Source organism: Podarcis muralis, chromosome 3 (genome assembly GCF_964188315.1).
Source record: "Podarcis muralis chromosome 3, rPodMur119.hap1.1, whole genome shotgun sequence".
NCBI lineage: Eukaryota > Metazoa > Chordata > Lepidosauria > Squamata > Lacertidae > Podarcis > Podarcis muralis.
In genome coordinates this window covers 63,740,142-63,755,127 of record NC_135657.1, presented here as the reverse complement: position 1 = coordinate 63,755,127, position 14,986 = coordinate 63,740,142, and the positions used below count along the sequence as shown (strand labels likewise).

General features: G+C 39.0%; 1 protein-coding gene across 12 annotated transcripts in view; it reads left to right on the top strand.

Moving 5' to 3' along the window:
• L3MBTL3 (L3MBTL histone methyl-lysine binding protein 3) overlaps positions 1-14,986 on the top strand; it is a 55,093-nt gene that overhangs the window by 31,677 nt on the left and 8,430 nt on the right. For 11 of the 12 annotated variants that reach the window (XM_028723395.2, XM_028723383.2, XM_028723385.2 and 8 more), the window contains exons 12-17: positions 1,856-1,932; positions 4,443-4,528; positions 5,862-5,936; positions 6,152-6,262; positions 7,495-7,609; positions 8,644-8,746. In XM_028723395.2, coding sequence (XP_028579228.2) covers positions 1,856-1,932; positions 4,443-4,528; positions 5,862-5,936; positions 6,152-6,262; positions 7,495-7,609; positions 8,644-8,746 — 567 coding nt within the window. The remainder of the gene's footprint in view (positions 1-1,855; positions 1,933-4,442; positions 4,529-5,861; positions 5,937-6,151; positions 6,263-7,494; positions 7,610-8,643; positions 8,747-14,986) is intronic. The other variant, XM_077926005.1, reaches the window with a different exon arrangement.

Below are 14,986 nucleotides of genomic sequence, written 5' to 3'. Positions count from 1 at the left end.
CATTTTCCCCCCTAAGGTATTTATATGCAGTCTTTCAGAGCAGAGCACTCTCAAGGCAGCTGGCAAAACACAATTTAAATGCCATAATACAGTTTTTCAAATACAAAGAGCCATTTCCCAAATTGAAATGCCAACAGCTTAAAACAAGTTTTTGAAGCCAAGCTCAGAACAAACTTATTAAAATGCATATTGAAACAGAAATGATTTTATGGTCCATTTTAAAACGATAGGGCATTTTATGCTGTATTTGTCTTGGGAGTGCTAAAGGCTCAGGGCTGCCACCAGAAGGCCCCGCCTATAGTGCCTGCCAGTCTGGTAGACTGTAATGGGCAGGCCAGCTAGCAAGGCCCCAGATACGAATCTTAGAGCTGGGCAGGCTCACATGGATGTAGGTAGACCTTCAAATAAGTAATGTGGTCCTTTAAAAAGTTACAGCTACAGTGTGATGAATCCATAGGAGAGTGGCCCCCACACCTGGTATCTGACAGCAGAATTTCATGTTTCATGGAATAATAGAATCATAGAGTTGGAAGGGGGCCAGAAGGGTCCTTAGTCCAACACCCTGCAAAACAGGAATCTTGCCCAACGTGGGGCTCAAACCCATGACCTTGATATTAAGCTGATTGAGCTACCTCAGCTGCCTTAAACATGATATACCTTCCCATCCCCCAAACTTTTGTTGAGAAAAATGAATGTAAACAAACTTTTGTCAGGGAAAAGTGTCTTCAGAAGGGAAGAACCACCTCTTCATAGAGCAGAGCAACATATGATATTTCAGCATTTCCTTAAATTAACTTGACATATGTTCACAGTGAGTTTGACATCTGAGCACTAGATGGTGCTATAAGATGACTTGTGTATTATTAGAGTGATTCCTCTTCAGCAAGACCAGTATTCAGAACAGTGTTGTTGTTGTTTAGTCGTTTAGTCGTGTCCGACTCTTTGTGACCCCATGGACCAGAGCACGCCAGGCACCTCTGTCCTCCACTACCTCCCGCAGTTTGGTCAAACTCATGCTGGTAACCTCAAAAACACTATCCAACCATCTCGTCCTATATATATTTAAAGGAATTTCTGTCTCTATACCCTTTCCATTTTGTTATAATGCAGTTATGAATCATTATTTTTCAAACTGTTGAAATACTATTATTACCTGATTACTTACAATTCAGGGGCTCATGGTAATACAAGTGCTTTACAAATGAGAGAGCTCTTTTTCAGAAAAGAAGAAAGGTTCATAAGCATATATACATTATGCCAGAGTCTTCAGACAGGATTCTGTAGAGTTGCCTATCAATCTTACTGAACTAGAGAGCTAATTCTACCACAATAGAACAATTTGCACAGTTTGTATTTTATTGGCTTAAATGTTTGCTTCTCCTCCATATGCTTGCATATGCAACTCACAGCATCTATAAACATCTTCAGACATACACATTGGAAGAACAAAAAAGCTACAAAATGTAAGCTTGTAACTAGCCACTCAAATAGTTACTTACGGTGAATAAAATCAGTGCACTGTATTCTCTCCCCCCCCCCCCCCGCCTTCCTTTTTGGGTCATATATTAGTGTCTTAGGATTGTGTTTGCAGGTAACCATTTTTTCACTGGGTAATTTCTGAATGGTTTGTAAGGCTGGACCAATTATTTAGCTGAATGTTTTAGGCCAAAAATTAATGTGCTCAGACAAAATTCTTTTGAGAGGCTATTTCTTAGAGCTGTGGAGCTTGTCTAGCATTTCTGTTTACAGGCAGCCCAGATCTCTGTTGACCATAAGCTGCTTTAGACAGACCCTAGAAAGCTGTTTAAGACATTTATAGAAATGAAATCTAACTAAATCAACATTTCTCCTGCAGGTGTGAAGCGGCTAGTCCACATATTCATCCAGTTGGCTGGTGTAAAGAGCACAGAAAGACCCTTGTAACCCCTCGAGGTCTGTATGAAAGAGCACGTCTGTGCACAACTTTATTTCACAAGACTAGAAATTGTAATGTGGGATTACTTAGAGTAAAAATCCTCTCACTTTAAAAGTGAGCTTGCAGGGACAATAACGGGAGAAGGCAGAGAATAAAAATTTATGCCAGAATATCATGTACACTGGAAAAGGTGAAATCCTGATCATCCTTAAAGTACTTAAGATTTTAGAGGAACATCCAGAAGTGGCTTTGTTTGACAGACAGTGCTTCAACTCACACAAATCAGGGCACCTGATTCTTGCCTTTCTTCCAATAGCAACTTAGGGACATAGTGGGCAGCTGCCTTATATTGAGTAAGCGTATTGGTCCATCTAGCTCAATACAGTTGTTCCTTGGAAGCCGAACGCCTTGGCACTCGTATGCTTTGGCTCCTGAATGCTGCAAACCCGGAAGTGACTTTCCTGGTTTGCAAACGTTCTTTGGAACCTGAATGTCCGGTGCGGCTTCCGAACATTTTGGAAGTCAAACGGACTTCCGGAATGGATGCCGTTCGACTTCTGAGGTACGATTGTATTGTCTAGACTGACTGGCTGGAGAAGCTGGAGACTGAGGCCAGGACTTCAGATGCTCTACTGCTGAGTTACCATTGACTATAACCCTTAATTGTGCTGAATTTTAACAGAATAGGGAGCTCATGTAAGCCATTATGTGAATAAAGTGAAAAGACTACCATGCAAAAGAGAAAATGTGTTACAGAAAATGGTAATAACTAGCAGATGAGAATCAATAAACTGTGGAAATCATAAATAATACCTTGGAGCTATGAAATTAGAGCATGAAAATCTTCTTAAATGTACTATAAATATTGAACCTGCAAGTGATGTAATTGTAGCTTGCTATAGAGAGTTTTGTAAAATAGCCCACACAGAGTGATGGTGTAATTCACTACCATATTATGAGTCACTTGGAAAAGTAATGCTTTGTAAGCTGTTACCTTTTAACAGTATGCATTTTATAAACAGAGAAAACTCAAATTGGATTTCCCACAGTGACAATATTTTCCCCCATGATAGTAGCCAGTATGAAGCTATATTCTGCATTTACAGTGTTGGTGGAAATTTTGCCTAAAAAGCAGCTTTGCTAAGATATTACTGGCTAGGCAGGGGGCTATCTGCATTTAAAGCTGATGTGTAACACCTAAAGGTTCAGATTAGTACTTGACTCAGTAAAACGTTAAGAGCTGGAATGCACAGGCCTTTTAGTTTTCGATGCTTAGATGCTCAGAGTCACAGCAGAATTTTGACACTTTTGGTTCTTTATGTATTCTAATAATTCCAGTCTATTTTATACCTTAGATTCTGATAAGTGGAGTGCTCTTATTTTTAAATCTATAGTTGTAATGAAGCCACCTGTCTTGACTGAACGAACTATTCTGATGTCACTGAAGTCCTTTTCGGGATGTTCAATCACATGCAGAAGGAGTGGGGACCTGATGCTGGGCAGCATGATAAAAGTTGAAGTCGGTTGATGCAGTGTGTTAGGTTTCAAACCGTTTTTGAAGCCTGTCTTTACAGTAACATGAGTAACTGCCTTCCACTTTAAGGGAGGGGTGACTCAAGAGATTCTTTGGAGTAATGACTTTTGTCCTGTCTCAAGCGATTGGAAGATGGCAACAGCTTGGTGGTGTCCTGGTGCCCACTCAAGAAAAAGGGCCCCACCTCTGGAAGAGGAAGTGGCATGAAGCAGCAGAGGGCCAAGGAAAGAAGAAGGGGGTAGGGAAAGAAGAGCCAAGAAGGCAAATGAAGGCTGAAGGAAATAATGCAGAAAAGGAAGGGTATTGAAGGAAGTGAATGGGTAGACACTGGAAATGATGTAGTTTAATAAGAACAGGGAAAATATGAAGAGATAGTCCGAAGGAATATGAGATATGGGAGAAGCACACAGACAGGTAAATAGTTGGCCTTACGCATATAGTTGTTAGGCGAACAACCGAGGAACAAGCAAAAGTAGGATTAGAAAATGTGCAGAGGAGAAGGGTGACTGGGACTGTGTGAGGATTAAATGTTCATTTATTTATTCATAACTGCAGGACTCTGATCTGCTCAGAATCCTTAAAATAATTGTTACTGAGGGCTGCCAGAGGCTTACTTCTACCCTAACCTTTTAATCATATTTAAAGTTCAGGAGCTTCTCTTTGATGATGTGTTTTAACTGTATGACAACACACATTAGAGTAAAACATACACATCCTCTGAAAACTAGACAGAAGGAGTGAAATAATATGAAAAATAGATGTGGGTCTTCTCAAGGTGAGATATGATAGAGATGGCTTCGGGAACTTGGGTCTCTGTCCACAGGGAGGCTGACAAGTCCCATTATTCATATTTTGCATTGCAGGGTGGCAGAAGGAGTGCAAGCACATTTATATATTCTTCTGTTGCTTCTTTAAACCTAACAAGGCCTGAAAAATATCCTTACTCTGTGTTGCATGACATAATTACATCTTGTATCATCATTTATTTTCCAGACTATCCACATGCCAAGCATTTTTCTTGGGAGAAATATTTGGAAGAAACTAGTTCTTTACCAGCACCTGCCAGGGCTTTTAAAGTGGTAAGAAAAATATGCAGTATTCTCATATGCCTATCTCATGCTTCAAGGCTGTTCCTATGCTTCTTGGCTTCCACTGGTAGAAGCTTCTCCTGGGAGGAGTTCTGCTCATGTGATGGTACAGGAAAGAAGAGAGGGGACTTTCAGTGATACTTCCTTTCCGCTGCAGCTCCCTTGTGCCCCTTGAAAATCTGCTCTGGAGAACTGGTAGGGCAGCGGCTCCAGGAGAAAGGAAAATCATCAAAGAGTAAATAAATAAATGCCTATAAAAATTAGTGACCACCACTACCTCGGGCCCAAACTCTACACATGTGTGAGTGCTTTTTCCTCCATAAATTGCCAGAGTGGAGAGGGGAAATCCAGAGTGTGGCACCATTGCGTGGAATCCTAATCCATATTGTGAGCATGCATAGCTGTAGTTTGCGTTCGGGAAAAAGCTCATTTCCCCCAAATCTTCCTTCCCCCTCCTAAACACAAACTGCAAGCAAGGGTCCCTAGTCCAGCCAGCTCCTGCATGCTGGCAGTTTAAGAAAGAAGAGACTGATTCTATAATTAGCCATAAATTCTATTAATTCACTATGCAGTATATGAATAATTCCTTCCTTTTTCTATTCAGATCCTGTTGGCAGTCAGTTTTGTTGGTGACCCTCACTTCTAGTCTTTTGAGAGAGGGAGAAAACTTTCCTTCTATCCACACCATTCATTGTTTTATAAAGTTATTTAGCTTAGGTGTTATATATAAACATATAACCTTAATGGTTTAAAAGCTACCAATATTTCAGCTTTGGAGGCAAGTTTCAGTTCAGCAGGTACACAAAAACAACAGCTAAGTAAATCAGAGGGTTGAGGGCAAGAGAGAGAGAAATTGGCATGATCATGAAGCCACAAAGTCTACCTTTTGGGACAGTCTTAAGATATTGTGCTGGTGTCTTGGCCAGTAAGTCATAACAAAATATGAAAAAAATGAAAGAATAGTAAAGCATGCAGTCACAGTAACAACAAAGCAGACGGCAAACACGTTTAAAATTGAGCTATAAACAAAGTAGCATATAATAGTATATTGTCTTTTCAGCTTGCAATCAACATGCATATCAAAATAATAATATTGCTATTTTGTAGCTGTCAAGGCAAAATACTCAGGCAAACGTTTATTGGGTATGTCTTTTCTTTCTCCACCCTACTGTATAATGAAGAAGCTAAATAATTTCTCTCACTAGAGGTAGGTGGGGGAAGTGTAGGTTGTCATCCCATCAGAGCATTTCAACAGTATTAAAAGGGCTGGACATAGGAAATGGGAAATTTGCAACAACCATTTCCTCCCACTTCCCACTCATAGAACTCTCAGCTGGATCAAAGAGCTTTTCAGCAGTGGAAGGACACAATTGCATACAACACAAAGTCATTAACAAAGGTTATTTTTAAAGCTGTGAATGCCAGTTTAAGTAGGTGCATATGCTGTTTTAAATTTTTAGTTTAATTGACATCAGTTATTCATTGTAAACTATGGGAGCAGCTGTAACAAATCTGATTTTTTTTAATGTTTCTTTTATATTTATTTTCTTTTGGTTACTTTTAATAGAAAAGAAGGATATAAATAATAGCAGCTCAATCTCTTCTTTGTTGTAGAAACCTTCTCATGGATTCCAGAAGAATATGAAACTTGAAGTAGTTGACAAGAGGAATCCTGTACTTATCAGGGTAGCAACCGTGGTAGATACTGATGACCACAGAATTAAAGTAATTCATACTTTTAAATATATTTTAAAATTACTGTATTGAACAATCCCTTTCTGAGTGGTGGTATCATGTTACACACAATGTCCCACATGGCTTCTCCATTCACTCCCATAGAAGGGAGAACAAACATCCACAGGCATAGAAATGATTTCCTTCAATTAAAGCGAATGAAGAAGCCTACAAACCCAGCAGTTCCATAATAACACATGAGGCTTTAGAGCCGGCTGAGTTGACAGCTAATCTCAAGTCATTTTACTGCAAATTACACCTGAAATGTATTGCTTGGTACATTGTGCCCAAAAAGTACTGCAATAAAGGTATACGTTCAGTTATATCCTATTTCATCCTGTACGGTGCTAGTCCTTCAGACTCCCATTCATTTCCTCTTAGATATGATATAAAATTGAAACTAGCAAGGAAAGAAAACATTTAAAACATTTTTACTACCGTACGTATTTTACACTCCATGACTTATTAACAGTGCTTTTATCTGCTGGTTGTTTTTTGGAACTACTTTCTTGCATATCTACAGTGTTTGGTATCACTTATGGCCTGCAGGATGAGGAATAATTTTAGAAAACCAGAACTAGATGCCTCAAATAATGCAAGCTTAAGTTCTCAAAACTTTCATCCTGTTCTAGATAGTACTTAACCTTTTTATCATCATCATCATTATTACTTAGTGCATAGTAACAGTATAACTGGTGTGTTTGGGGCAGGGGAATTTCAGGGGGATGTGGGTGAGGCAAAAATTGTGGTGGTCCATCAGGGGCTCAGTGCCCTATTTTTATTGTATGCCTGTGACTGCAACAATAGGGTCTGTCAAAAGCGCTGGAGAAGCTTCACTGTATGGTCAGTGAGCTGTGTTTAACTTGATGGATCACAAGTTATTTAGGCGTCATATAGACTCACATTGAGGACCATTCTGTACTAAAGAAATTGTTAAGCTCATGCATCAACACTTTAATAAACTAGTTGTCATTGCGGTCTATTTCTTATCTCAGTAAATGCAAAAGCTATTGTAATTTGTAAGACGAGAGCTTACAAATAATTTTGAATTGCTTGACAAACTCCTTCTCCCACCCACCCTTGTCCACTACATAATGCCTGTAATTTGAACAAATGGATTCTCTTAACCATTATGTTCTCTAACGAAAGCCAAGTACTCTTGGAGATTGCATGGGAATAGGACTTTGCTTAAGTTTGAAATGTAATATTCCTTTGTGTTCTAGGTCCACTTCGATGGCTGGGATAGTATTTATGATTATTGGATCGATGCAGATAGCCCTGATATCCATCCTGCTGGCTGGTGTGGGAAAACTGGACATCCTCTTCAGCCCCCACTTAGTGAGATGTGATATAAGATATAGTAGAAGTTTAAAGAAAGGATATTGAATACCTGCCTTTTGTTTGATGCCACCTCTGTAATACTGAATAAGTCTAGTATGCATAACAAAGCCAGCATCTTTGAAGCAAATAACCTTGGTACTGGAGACTGGAAAATAATCTTAATTTCTGACTTGATATTAAATATGAATTCATGTTACTCCAGATCATGGCAAAATTATAGCTCTTTATAAATTCACATTCTGAACAAAGGATGAACAATTTTTGTTTTTGTTTTTAAAAAGTAATAATTAAAAACCTTTGTTATGCCTTTAAATTCTTAATCAATTGATCTAACCCTTTTGTTGATTAAATGTTGCATCCCTATTATTTCACTGTAAAAAATAGAAACCAGTATATGAATGCTTTTAAAACATCTTCTAGATTCTGAAGAAATATTTATAAAGTATTTGATTGACTTAGAAAATGTAATGTGGCATATTAGAGCCAAGTCAATTATTGCTGTAATAGTTTATAGAACCATAGAATTGTAGTTAGAAGTGAATACTTGGGGGATCAGTTGGGAATAATGCTTGCTCTTGGAAACAACTGATAAATTAACCTCTTAAGTTGTAGTTTCCTTATTGAGAAACATTTTCTGGGCGGAAGAGGGTGTTCATTTTTTGCAGGAGGAGTCAGATTTTCAAAAACAAAATAGAAGAAAAAATTCTTAATAGCTTGTGAAAGAAATTGCATCTATATCCTGAATGCAGGAATATTTATGTGCAGAATAACATAAATCATTGTTTGATTCAATATTCATACAATCGAGTCATAATTTATTAAAGAATAAAATACTTGTCAGGTTTTGACTAACAAGATAATGAAATGGTTGCAGGAGATTTTAGTAAGGTTTAAATATTTTATCTTGGTAATTTGTACTTGTTGGTCTTCAGCATTTTAAACAGATGTTCACTAGAGCTTGGCCTAAACGTGAGACATAACTTCCATTCTGACAAATGCTTTGCATTTTACCTCCCATATTATTTGTATAGGTCCTTTGGAATTGGTAGAAGCTTTAGAACAAGGAGGATGTCCTACAGCGGGCTGCAAAGGAGTTGGACACATAAAAAGAGCCAGACATACGGGCCACCACAGGTATGCATGAAATAGCTAAACTTGGATGGCCAATTAGAATCTGCACATACTTGATTTCTAACACAAGCTTATACACACGTCTCCTCGGAAGGAAGTTCCATGGAGTTCAATAAAACTTACTCCCAGGAAATGGGGTATAGAATTGCAGCCTTAATTGATGTTTGTGAAAAAGAAGATGTGGACTAGAGGAAGAAAACAGGAATTCAGGTTACCTCTTTGGAATGAACATGGAAAGGTTTGTAATAGTTGCTGGGTTCTCTCTCTCTCTCTCTCTCTCTCTCTCTCTCTCTCTCTGTGTGTGTGTGTGTGTGTGTGTATATATATATATATATATATATATATTTGCTTTCGTAGATTTTCACGGGTACAGGAATGCAGGTTTTGGTGTCCTCGGGTTGGGGTTGGGGTTGGGGTGTCTAGGCGACGTTTCGACGAGGTCTCACTCGTCATCTTCAGGCAGGTGCTTTCGGCTTCTTGTTACTGGAACAGAGCCTCTGTTCCAACAAGTGGAGCTCTGTTCCAGTAACAAGAAGCCGAAAGCACCTGCCTGAAGATGACGAGTGAGACCTCGTCGAAACGTCGCCTAGACACCCCAACTTTTACACGGGAAGATACCCGAGGACACCAAAACCTGCATATATATATATATATATATATATATATATCTTTATACGCACACAAACAATGTAGCCTATCTTTACAGAGTAGTTTTCACAGGTTTGTGCAATTGGTCAGCACATCATTGTTTTGTCTTTGGGCATCTTAAATGCACCTGATAGCCTCTATTGAAGTAGAAACATGTTGTTTTGTCACTGCTGTCAGCTAGATAGACAAAGTTAAATGCTAACTTGGTTAATATATCCATCTGTGGAATGTACCCCTTACTTTGTGCCAATTACAGTGGTACCTCGGGTTAAGAACTTAATTCATTCTGGAGGTCTGTTCTTAACCTGAGACACCACTTTAGCTAATGGGGCCTGTAACCCAATGGGGTCTGTAACCCAAGGTACCACTGTACTACTCCTTCTGCTTAATCTAGACAGCAACACTCTTGTTCTTCGTTGTCACAGAGACTCACTCCTTGTAGTGTGCTACTGGAAGGAATTTTTTTATTTTGTTTAGAAATGCGTGTTTCAGAATTTCTGATCTAAGCACCACTCAAAATAATGGGAAAGCAGATAAAATATATTATTAGTTCCCCCCCTGCCCTTTCTTCAGGCATTTGTCAATGTGTGTTCAATGAGTGAGATGGGAGAAGTGGAGACGGGGGGGGGGTACTACCCTCTCCCCCTGCCTCTGCCCCATTGCTGTGCCCATTGCCCTCCATGAATTGGAGCAACTATTTGCAGTAGGGGGACTTGTGTGTACATACGTACATATATACATACATAATATAGCATATATACATAGATATTTGGTTGAAGATGAAAAGCATCAATATAAAGCAGGTCAGCACAAATATGTACTATATTTGTTCCTACGTAATGCTAATGAGAAAGAAAACTAATTCAGTTATAACTTGTATTTGCTGCTGCTGCAGTCTTACAATTCAGTTTGAGTACAAATTCAGCTATATTAAAATTACTGGGACATTTAGTTCAATAAGCACTCAGGGGGAAAAATAGCAGGAGCCTACAGGTTTCTGAATCCAAGTCATCCTAGAATCCTCAGATTGTGTCCCACTGTCCACTTGAGTTAAAAGGACAATATAAAATGGATATAATTATCTACGTCAGGCTTTATTCCATGGGTTCTTTCATCTCAGCGCTGAAAATGTACTTTTGAATTTTTTATGACAAGGTGCATTTATGCTGTCAGAGCAAGTGTCTGAGAGTAGGCAGATTGGCCATTTTCTGATAAGTGTTTTGCTTGAGCTGGATGAAACCTGCAGTGATTAATTATGGCAGGGTTAAAATGAGCACCTTTTAAAATGTAGATGTTAAAAAGGGCTTTGGGGGTTCTGCTTTGCAGAAAAGTGTTTGGGCTTGCATACAAATGGGAGTGTCGGGTGTGTTTATGTGAGGAATTGTGTATTGAATGTCCTACAAAGTATACCTTATAATACAAAGGTCAGCCAACATAGAATTGATTTTAAGATTCCTGTATAACTCACCTGGTCGTGGAAGAGTGTGAAAATCTGCATAACCTCAGAAGCCCTGGGGGGGGGGGGCAAGGAGCTGTCCTGCATAACTTCCCCCCACCCCAACACTATAGTTATCTGAATCCTACTTTCCCTTTCTTCACTCTCTTGTTTGTAAAAAAAAACAACAACCCTCAAATTGTGTGACTATTTAGATTGACTATGTTCTGAGTATTTCAGCCCACATGCAAACACAGTCTCCCGTCCACCCGCTGGAAAGATGAATCACTATGTGATTCATTCTCTTATTTTTCTAGTGGAAATGTCACTTGTAGTCATTGATTGTGAAGATGTGGACTCCTTCTCTTGTCTATCAACAGAGTTCACAAAAACACTGTTGATTCCAGAAATGCAATGTTTCTGTTGCTTTGCTATTTCACTGGTTTCATTTCAATACAACGTGGGATTTACTATGCTGTTAGACATACTTCTGATCTGTCTAGTGCTTTTTAAAAATTAAAGCCTTCACAATTCCTTAGTAAAGAGGATGTCAAGTGAATCATATAATTTCTTTTTCTTCCAATTGTTTTTTAAGCTGTGTATTCATTTGAAGGGGATATTGTATACCATTTTGTTCTGGTGTCAACAACCCAATGTAGGGAATAACATGATTAATTTTTGATGATTTATGGTTGGCTTGTTAAATGGAGACCTGGAGGCTGTGCTGCTTGGGAGGATTTACGAATTGATTTAAAACACCAACACAGTGGTTTAGAGGATGGAGAAACGTGCTGCTAGCTCATGCTGTCCCTCCTCCTCCTCCTCCTCCTCCTTTCTTGTGTTTCCTCCATCTCCAAGTTACTGTTAGTTTTTAATGACATCTGAACTGAAAAACTATGGTTAATGGCAACTTCCAAGCTTCAGTGGTGTAGTGGAAGGGAAACTTGGGCGAATGCAGCCCTTCTGCTCTTTCCAGAGTAGAAGTGATGACCTCATTTGCTGGAGTACCAGGGTAATTAATGGTGTCTTCTGACTCAGGTGAGTGAATGAAGAGACAAAGAGGCTTTAGCTGGCGTCTTTTGTTGACGCTTAATGTGTTTTGCAAATTTAACCTATGCATTCAGAAGTCAGCACCCCTAAGTTTAATGGACCTTACACTCAGGTAACTATATATAGGACTGGAGTCCTTCTTGAAAGACTAGACATTATTCCTTCATTTCTGTAGTAAACATTCCTTGCACAGCTACCTTTTTTGACATCAATTTGGATTCTCCTTTGAGGGACAATGGATTTAGGGTTTGGGGTATGGCTACGGGGGCTGTCACGATTAACTCCTGCATTCAGAGTTTACCAAGACACCTAGTTTGTGCTAAACCGTAGTTTGTCATAGTTGAACATGGTTATGGCAACCCAGAAATGGAGAGGGGGATTGGTTTACAAAGGAAGAGAACAAGCCTACTTGTATATTTCTCAAACTGAGCTTGTACTGCTCATGTGCAAGTCTCTCTTTACTTTGCTTTATTAAAAAACCAAAATGGAAACCAAGACAAATCAACTTCATTTGGTGCTGAGTTCCAAAATAAGCCATCTGCATAATACAGTGCTAACGTAGTAGTCCTGTTTTAAGAACTGTAAATCTAAAGCATTCACTTAAAAAAGAAAGTTATTTCCTAAAATTGGATACAGCACCTGTCTTAAAAGACACGAGTTATGTCTCAGTTCCTCCCACAGTGTAATTTGGTTTTATTAATGTACAGATTAATTTACCGCTTTCTGAGAAAAAGCTTCATTTATTTGAATCCCTCCTTGTTTAAAGGCAGGAAGATTAGCTTGCCTGGTGTCTCCTGTGAATAAATTGTGTGCTTTTTAATTCATACATTTTTAGTTAAATGCTTTATTTGTTGTTTGTATAGTTCCTGTACAACTTGCTGGTTGTTTTAAAACACAGTGAGCAAAGAAGGACAAACTTGGGCAAAATGCTTTCATTGTAGTTGTGCATCGAATGACATCACAGCTCCCATTGATTTCTAAGGTGCTAAAGTTTTACTCCAAAATTATATATGTTTCCCTATTTGCTAAAATTTCAGTAGCAAGGAGATGGTTTTCCTTTCCTTTTATTTTTTGATTCTTTTATATTTTTCACAAGTGTATATAATGACAGAGATCTGAAGAATCTTGTGATTCATCCCATGTGCCAAAGAGCCCTCCATGCTATCTTTTGAAACTAAGTAGAGGATGATGGCCCCAGAGTTCAGTTGTGATCAAGGCGCACAGTTGGAGGCTGCAGTCAGTGGCTAAGGAGTCAGACCAGGTTGAGGACTCTGAGCTTTCTACTGCAGATCAGGAGATTACTGATCCTGAGGCTGACAAACAGCCCATAGCACAACCTCCAGGGCCCGTAGAACCAGAACTTGACTCACATGTCTTATTCTCACAGATGCCTTCTGCTGAGCCTGAAAAAACAAATGTCCCCCACAGTACCTTGCTGGGCAGGAGGCTGTGTCTTCAGGCCAGAAGGTTGGCCCTTTAAGAATCTTAAGTTCTCACCAAAAGGGGTGGAGCCTGGGAGAGATGCAGGTGGAAGCTTTAAATGGCTTTCAGTCTTGGTCAGAGCAAGTTGTTCACTTGGAACTCTCCATGGTACTGCAATCCTGACCTGCCACGCACTGCTTTACCAGGACAGAGTTTCAAAAGTAGTTTGAATCCCTTCTGTTTTTCAGGGAGAAAGGGGGAAAAAGTATTTACGTGCATGCCCTAGCTCTCAGATTTGTTGAAAGTAGATATTTGGATCTTGGTTGTGATATTCAACTAAAACAACCCCAGCACCCTCTTGTGCCCACCCTAACCCACAACTTTTATAAGAACTAATAGAAGTGAATGAGAAAGAAAGGCAGTTCAGTGTGAAGTGAAAGAAAAAGAGAAGAAAGGCTGGCAACCCACATGGAAGTGCATGGTTGAAACAAATAAATGCACTAAGGAAAAATGTCAGTAGTATTTCTTCTATTATAAGACACTCTTCGCATGCTGCGCTCTGGCATTCTTTCTGTCAATAGCAAAAGAGCAGCAAGGCCTCCAGTACTGAAGAATTGATCTCTTTTCCATTCTGGAAAGCATCTGTAAGGATTGAATGTTGCCCAGAGCCAAATGCTTAAAGGAAAACAATGAAAGTTGATTAGCACAACATACAGCTCCTTTGGTCCAAACCTGAAAAATACCTGGTGTTTTGGACTACCCAACCGAATAAGCTAAAGACTAAAAAGAGACGGGGGTTGCTCTTTGTCTTTACATTTGCCATTTCAGAGTGGTTATATAGATTGCTAGGTTACTGCTCTGAGGAAGATGCTTGTGATATCAAAAGCAATTATGTCACAATGAGGGATAAATGTGAAATGGTAAGTGGGAGGATAGCTACTGTCTTGAAAAGAGAAGCCACAGGTAAATTGTGAGCTCATTTCCCACCCTTATATTGTACAAAGGCAGTCCTTCCTAAAATAACAATAAAATGAAAAGAAAAGAAAAGAGTAATTCTCTTTCACAGTAGGTGTTCTAGTTTATTGACAAGTAAAGGAGAATCTCTTTCATATACTTTCTGTTGTGTCTGGCAAAGTGTGGAAGCTTCATTTTGTGCATTCAGTTAATAGTTACATATCTGTGTTACTGTCAAAAGTTAAGAGCAATTAAAGGCAATTTATGTGGCACCTAGGACTTGTGGGGACTATGATGCCAATTTCAGTTCCTAATTAATTTTATTCATTTTGTAATTTTCACCTTACTTTAGAAGTGTGATTTCTTTAATTTATCCCCTTCCTTTTTAGTGTATGCTAATCAAATACTTCAGGAAATGTTTGTCTGCTTCTGGCAAAAAGCTCTGAAGCCAAGTGTCCTGTGAAAGCCAATGCTATATTCATACAGATGAAGCAGCTTACTTAACAAAAATTGCACTTGGACTTTCAATTCAGATTCTGAAGTTTCCCCAGTCCCTCTTAGCATTTCATTTTGGGCTTTCAATCTTACTGCCTACTATTACACTTGAACAGAAGTTCTCAAACTATGGTCTGCGAGTCACTGAGGGAGAAAGGCAAAGTCATGCTCTTCTGATGGTTATGTTAGCGCAAGCATTGTAGCTTGTGAAACAGAATAATCCCCCTTCTATTCAGAAT